We start from the raw sequence: 7771 nt of genomic DNA, 5'->3' as shown, positions 1-7771 counted from the left end.
CTCAGAACCAGAAAAATACCAAATTATATTCTAAAAATTGAACAGTAGCTTAAAATGGAGTCTTACTCTTGTATATTGTAGGGGGTGGAGGGCATAAAGGGGTGGGTATAGGTCTGTGGCAGGCTGTGGGTATGTGGGGGAGTGTGTGGGTGTGTGGGGAGGATAGGTGTGGGTGTGGGAGCATGTGGGTGTGTGTGTGGATATGTGGAGTGTGTGTGGTTATGGGTTTTGTGGGGGTTTGTGTGTGTGGGGTGGAGAGTGGTTGGCGTATGTGAGGGGGTATGGGTGTGGGGGTCTGTGTGTATGTTGGAGTGTGATTGTGGGCCTCGCCCTATAAACACGCATACTCTGTCTGTTTCCCCCTCCCTCCCTCCCTACCTCCCTGTGTGTGCACACACGTGCGCTCTGTGCCTCCTACACTACACACACACACACTCTGTGCCTCCCAAAGTGTACACACATATGTACTGTGCCTCCCAAAGTACATGTACACACACGCACACACTGTGCCCCCCTCACTACACACACTCTCTATTTCTCTCTCTCCCTCTCCCTCATTGCTCTCTTTGTCTCTTTCCCTCCCTCATTGCATGCACGCACGCACGCACGCACGCACGCACGCACGCACGCACGCACACACACACACACACACACTTCTGGCCCTGGGGTACTGGTGTGGCCCTGTGCTCCCATGGTCCAGTGATGCACCTTGGGGCCACGTAGTGCTGGAGCAGCCGTGCAGGGAAGCAGTGAAAGCCGGGGCAGGCAGAGGCTTCTGTTTGTGGGGGTTGGAAGTGGGGTTGGGGGAGGCAGAGCTGAGCCGACCTTGTTGCTGGCTTCTGCCGGCTCCCCCTGGGTTCTAGTGCCTCTGGCTCCTGTCATCTTTGACAGGCAACCAGGAATAGATAAATATTAATTTTCTAAAATTTTTAGGGGCCCCGTGGGCTAGATAGAATGGCTTGGCGGGCCATCGTTTCCTTGCTCTGGCATTAGTAGGAGTGTTGCCAGCAAATCAAGGAAAGCAATTCTTCCCCTCTATTCAGTACTAATGAGGCCACAGCTGAGTACAGTGTTCAGTTTTGGGTCCCCCACTACAGAAAGGATGTGGACAAATTGGAGAGAATCCAGCAGAGGGCAGTGAAAATGGTTAGGGGACTGGGGAACATGTCTTATGAGGAGAGGCTGAGGGAACTGGGCTTATTTAGTCTGGAGAAGAGAAGACTGAGGAGGGATTTGACAGCAGCCTTCAACAAGGGTAGTTCCAAAGAGGATGGTGCTAGATTCTTCTCTGCACTGGCAGATAGTGCAAGAAGCAATGGTTTCAAGTTGCAGCAAGGGAAGTGTAGATTCAATATTAGGAAAAACTTTCTTGCTAGGAGGGTAGCAAAGCACTGGAACAGGCTACCCAGAGAAGTTGTGGAATCTCCATCCATGGAATCTTTTAAGACCTGGCTAGATGAAGACTTGGCTGAGATGATATTGTTGGGGATGGTCCTACTTTTAGCAGGGCCTTGGACTAGATGACGAACCCTAATTTTCTATTATTCTATGATTTTTGTATAGCCTGGTAACATCTATAACAGTCTATTAGTGGAAGTCTCATAGGTATTAGTCTTCAGATCAAGAGCAGCCTAATAAAGCTCTTTGAAAACTGTTAACCTAGCCTAATTACAGCTTACCTTGTTAGTAATATAGTGTGATCCTTTCTTGAAATGTTTATGTAAGTAAATCAAGGGACCATTGGGTACACCTGACTCATATTTATTTAATAGGCAATTCTGCATACATACATAAAATCTAAGTCTTGATTATGGCTCTGTTGCTTGCTGTATATTCCAAGTTGCTTGCTTTAGATTGTGAGCTATATATTGTATGGACTGAATCCTTGTAAAAATAGTATATAATCATTGTAAAAACAGTGTATAATTGTGCCAGAACACAAACACACTTAATAACAGTAGTAATTGCAGAGATAGAATGACAAAAGTTTCTTGATATGTTCCCTTTAACAGTGGGTATACTTAATGCAGCAAGTGAAGCCTAATAATGTGAGTTTCCCTCTTGAGGGGAGTCTTAAATGACCATGTCTTTCCCAAGCTCCCACACCTATCTATCTTGTTGTGTACCAATTGCTACTGGATACTGCTCCCTCTTTCCTCTTGAAAGTATTACATGTAGGAGTTTTGTACTTGAACCAACCAGCAAGTAGACGGAAGTATGTAGCTTGAAGCCCAAAATAGCTTTATGCATGTGCTGCCCAGTAAATGTATGGTGGGAGCATTAGGCTGCCCATCCTGGGAGGCCAGAAGTGTAAAGTACTTTTAGTGAATAGACTATGTAAGTGGTGGAAAGAACTCCCCAGAGTAGAGGAGACTAGGGATATGGAGATTCCTGAAATCCTTAAGAAGTACTCTTCTTTAGTACCTCCGCTTAGATTGATGACAATATTTCTGTATTTCTTTTGTTTATCAAAGCCAAAAGATCAGGCCTGAGTTACCAGAATGCTTTTTTTTATAGTATATTTTACATACAGGGAGATTGTCTTCCAAATTGCTTGTTATGTGACTGTCATTATCATCTGTTTCCCTTTCCCCCAAACCTTATGATATACTTTACTGATTATATAGTATGAGCGTAGACTATATTATATTGTGTGACTTCGTAATGTACTCTTCAAAGATTATTAGCCATTTTAATGGGCTATTTGACACCATTTAAAAATATAAATAACTTGGGCTAGATCCTGACTTGGTGTAAATTGACCTCACAGGGAACAAAGCTGATTTACATCAGTTGAACATGTGGCCTGAAATACATTTTTAATCCCCAGTCTTTTAATCTGCTATATTCTGTTCAGAACAATTGAGACTCTCATTTTAAAGTGACTATTACAAGATCTTGTAGTTTTATTATCTTGGAGGTTATTTATGTTTTGATTTTGTGTCATTTTCTGAAATAAGCATTAAATAGTAATCCTAACTTTGCAGTTTTAGGATCTGTGATATTTTACAGCCTGGTCTGGATGGGACACTGAGATTTATTGCTTGTATTATGTCCAGTGATTTTTCACCTCAGTTCCTTTCTGTTTTTCATTTCCCAAATCTAAAAATAATATTGTTATTAATTGTTAAGGATGAATTTGAATAAAGGTGAAGCTTGAAAGAAACTCATTTCATTTAAAGGAAGGTGGGGAACTATTCTATCTTCTAAACTGATACTGGTGGTCACTTCAGTAGAGGATATAAAGCTGCATTTCTGTATCTTAACTTCAGAGTCACATATTATCTAAGAAATTTCTTTCTAAGTCTATCTAATGATTTTTTTTCCATGGACTAGAGCAAGATGTCCAAACTGTGGCACTGATGTCACATGTGGCATCAGCAATCTCTGTGCGTAGCATGTGGCAAATCATGGAGGGGATAGGCAGCACAGTGGCACAAAGGGAAGAAAGAAAAAAGTAGAGCATCAGATTAGGCAGGGAGCATAGAGTTGGGAGCAGAATACAGAGCAGCAGATTGGATAGGGGAAGGGGATTTGTGTAGCATTTGAGGAGGGTACAAAGTTAATTTGTGGCACACCTACCAGAAAGGTTGTCCCTCATTGGACTAGGGTTTGAGGATTAATAGATTTCCTGATTTTCTTTTAGCTTCTTAATATGTTACATGAAACCCACATTCTGCATTTTAAACAAAAAAACCTTTTTAGTAAATTAAGCTGAAGTTTGATAACTACTTTGATATATTGGTATTCTGATATACTGCTATCTGTAACTTCATGGTGATTTTACCAGAGCAAAGTGAGCTTGGCAGCCTCCTCAGTCTGATTATGGATAAATTTCCAGGATAGTTCATCCCTTTGATTAAAGGCTCTAGGAGAGGAATAACAGAGTTTATAATATATCTGGGTTCTATTTTTTCCTTCTGAATGATCTAAGCCAGATCTTTTTAATGCTCTGTTTTAGGTTGAAGAATATATCCTCCCATCATTAATTTCTTTGGTCCACAGTCAGAATGGTAAGTATATGGCCACATCAACTAAAATTTCCATGAATTCCACATTTTGTTTTAATTAGACTTCAGTGTGGTCACATTCTTGGCACATTTATTTTCAAGTGGAATGGAGACTCTTCAGCTTGCGGTTGCTCTCAGAAACCACATCACTGCTTGTTAGCCACAAGGTCATGGCTGAGGAGAAAGAGGAGAGCCTTGACTCAAACAACAAGCTTCTGTCTCTCATTAGAGATTCATTGCTGCCTCAGTAAGTATACTGATGCTCTTCTAGCACAGAATATTTTGATACTCAGTCCACTTTGACTGCATATTTGTTTTGAATCCTTTTTTATTTAAATAACAAAGCTAAAATAATAAATAATGATGAATTGGTGTCACACACTTCTTTTCCAAATGACTCCCTACCAAACACATCTATTGCTTGGCCATCTGTGACACAAGTTGAACATCTGTAGGACACCCACATTTGCTGCTTAGTTGTATTGTCTCCCTGGCTGCCTCATTTTGAAATGAGGCAGGAGTTTCCATAGGCTTTGGGCTGTGAACTCCCCTGCTTGCCCAGCACATTAGGTCAGAACAGTTCTGATCATTGCTGACTGTAATGTTTTTCTTCTCTTTTGAATACTATGCCTCTGAAAGCCGTTCAGAGAGTACCATATTTAAATATGAACTTCTAAAAAGGAGAGAGAGGGGGGATTAGGCCTCTGGGATTCAGATAAGCTTTTCAGTAGTGAAGTAAAGTGCACTCTCTAAATTGCTATCTGGTTATGTCTACACCATTTCCATGTTTCTGTCAGGAAGCATACCTTACTGACATTCTCCTGTTCCACATTTTCTAAACCCAGAAATGAGCCTAAAAGCTGCCTTAGAGGCACTCCACCATTGTTCTCAAGCACTTTAGAGAGAGATTTCAAGAGTGACCACAAAGGACCTTCTTAGGGCAGTTTCACTTGTTCAAAGAGAGAACAAAGAGGTGGGTAGGATATGCTTCTCCATTGTTCTCTGCTGAAGCAATATATACCTTCATTGTCTCTTGTCTGCCTGTTCTAAATTAAGGAAAATACCCACATCAAGTCTTTAGGAAACCTGCAACAGGGCATGTTAGGAGAAAAGCAGATGCATGCCCTTCGTACCAATGGCACTATTCCTGTAATAGACTGGCCTGCAAATTCTGTGGATACTAGGCAATATGCTAACTTATTTGGATGTAGGAATAGTGCAAGCCCTTCCTTTTCCTTCCCATGGAATTGCTTGAAAGTGAATCTGAATGAAAACTTGTTGAGGTTTTTGTCTTCACGAGGTTTGCTCTTATGAGTTTTTCCATGAAAGAAGTTTTAATAATCCCTCACAACATCTTTCCCCTTTGCCAAAGTTTCACAGAATTTATAAACACTAGTTCCAAAATTTGAACTTGTATAGTATTGGAAATTTGACTTAAATAGAATATAGCCTGTACTAAAATAAATAAATATTGCTTCAATCCTGTTCAGATGAGGAGTCAGGAGCTGTGGGTTCTTTTCTTGACCCTGACACCAATCCTTTTGCAGTCAAATGAACTCCTCTGGGTTAGGTCCCTTGTTTGTTTCTAGTAAAGGCTATAATAATATCCATCCTTGAAAAGCATATCACATGATATTATTATTTTATTATTATTAACATTTGAAAGATTTTGTGCAAAGATAAAAGTACATTAAATAAAACTGTGAAGCACTGTGATGGAGGATGTAAACATCAGTGCAACCCTGAAAGAGTTAACTGCAGTCAGAGAAAACAGTGCACCTAACTGCACCTGGAGGATAGGCCAGTTCTAAGTAAATTAAGAGTTCCAGCTGTGAGGGATATGTAACTAATTAAAGGACTGCAATACAGAGCTAAGGAACTAAGCAGGGATCTTGAGATTGCTTTCTGAGAAGGGAACTTGGTCAAAAAGCCAAGAGGAATACTGTACGATATTAGACATGGCTGCAGGAGTGAAACTGAAGTAGGTGAATGGCCCTAGAAAAGGAGACCAGGTAAGGAACAGAAAGTGCAAATCCTGGGTCCAAGGAAACAGTAAGGAATCTGAGAACACAGACCCTAACTACTTGGGGCTTAGTCCCTAGACTGAAGCACAGAGTGAAGGTGGTGTCTAATTTATGCCAGCAACTGCTGAGCCAAGGAAGTGTATAAAATCCCGGATCTGGGGCTAGGAACTCTTGAAAATCCTACAAGAGACAGACAGCTAAGCCTGTGGTCAGGGGCTGAATGCCATTTGAATTGTTGTGCCTGAATATTTCTTGGCTGGGTGCCTAAGTTATGAAAGGCAGACCACTGAGTGGCTGTTGGCAGTGGGCTCCCAAGGAGGAGTGCCTGTGTTTCTATGCTCTGCTGTGAGGCAGTAGATCAGGTGATGAGTTGCCCTTCTGCAAACAGCTTGTAGTAATCGAGGCTTGGTTTTGTTTCAAGAAATGAGCCTTTCCAACTAGCTGTATGGAAAAGGAAGACTTCCCAGTTTAAGTTTTGCTCTTTTTAAGGGGAGCTCTAGCTAGGAGTCTTGTATGTCTGCACTTTATACCTACAGAATAGCTGTCCACAGGTCTTACTGGACTTAACATTAGATTTTAGGTAGTGGCAATGAACTCATGAAAATGCTTGGGCAGAAATAGTCTGTTCTCTGAAGGGAGTACTTATTGAGCACAGCAATTTGCAACTTGAAGCATAGGACAAAGAAACAACAGAAAAACTTTGCCTAAGCTAAAATACAGTAAGCCACAGAACAATAGCCTAAGTCAAAATACAACCTAATAAGCCAAAAAGACAACAGAAATCTGTTCATAGGTCTTACATAATCCCAAGGGCAGAGTGTCTCCCTGCAGCCAGGTATTTGGAGGGTCTTTCTGGGGATCCGCAGGTCTTAGCTGGTGAGGGTGGTCCCATAAGTTTCATTTTTACTTGGGCTTTTATAGGTGATTTGCACCCCCCTCCCCTTTGGATGGCCTGTCTTTTACATATTCCAAGACTTTCTCACATGTTCAGCGCCTGCCTCTTGCCCCTTACAGGTTTTACTTTGAAATGTAAAAGTAGCTTCCTGCTGTCCACTTTGAAATGTAGCCCCCTGACACTTGTTATGACTGTGCCAGGTCTTTGCCAACAGCAGGCAATTGATTTAAGCATGAAATTGTCCCAGTGGTAGAATTTTGCTCAATATGCAGGAGATGCAAAAGGACAGCTTGAGATAAATGCAGTTAGGCAAAGAACAGTTGCCATCTTCTCATCTGCTGTATATATGCATGTCCCATCTACAAGAATGGTAATTCCATGTTAGCAGTACTTCTATATTTGTAGATCAGCATGTTAATTTCCCCTTCTGCCTTTCATCGAATGGAATGTCTTGGTTTATTTCAGTGAAAGATTTGGTTTCCTGTCCCCTCAGTATTTGGTGCAACTGGTACAAAACTTTCGGAAACTATAAAGCAAGTAAAGGGGGTGAAAATGGTTTACATTTAGTAAGAAATTACCTAAATTTTCTTCAGAAACTCAGACTACAAAAAACCTTCATATATGGAAAGGTTATCTTATATTCTTATACTAAAGAAAATAGTATTTTTCACTTGCACATTTTTCTGCGCATCCTAGTTCTGGCTGAGAACTGAAGTGACAAAATGTGGTTAAGAATATTATGTGAACTGTTCAGTCCAGCTCTGTAAGCCAAAATCATGGATAATTAAAAAAATAAAAAATAAAAAATGTTTAGATGTCTCAGTGCTTAAAAGAACCCAAGC

At 41.0% G+C, this 7771-nt stretch overlaps 1 protein-coding gene across 2 annotated transcripts in view; it reads left to right on the top strand.

The window, feature by feature from the left end:
- Nucleotides 1–7771, top strand: part of ULK4 (unc-51 like kinase 4) — a 556180-nt gene that overhangs the window by 262740 nt on the left and 285669 nt on the right. For both annotated transcript variants that reach the window (XM_019508899.1, XM_019508898.1), the window contains exons 28-29: nucleotides 3962–4013; nucleotides 4113–4257. In XM_019508899.1, the coding sequence (XP_019364444.1) occupies nucleotides 3962–4013; nucleotides 4113–4257 (197 nt within the window). The remainder of the gene's footprint in view (nucleotides 1–3961; nucleotides 4014–4112; nucleotides 4258–7771) is intronic.

The sequence above is a fragment of the Gavialis gangeticus genome, unplaced genomic scaffold, assembly GCF_001723915.1.
Source record: "Gavialis gangeticus isolate Ggan-Ray unplaced genomic scaffold, GavGan_comp1, whole genome shotgun sequence".
Lineage (NCBI taxonomy): Eukaryota > Metazoa > Chordata > Crocodylia > Gavialidae > Gavialis > Gavialis gangeticus.
This window is presented reverse-complemented; position numbering and strand designations above follow the sequence as displayed.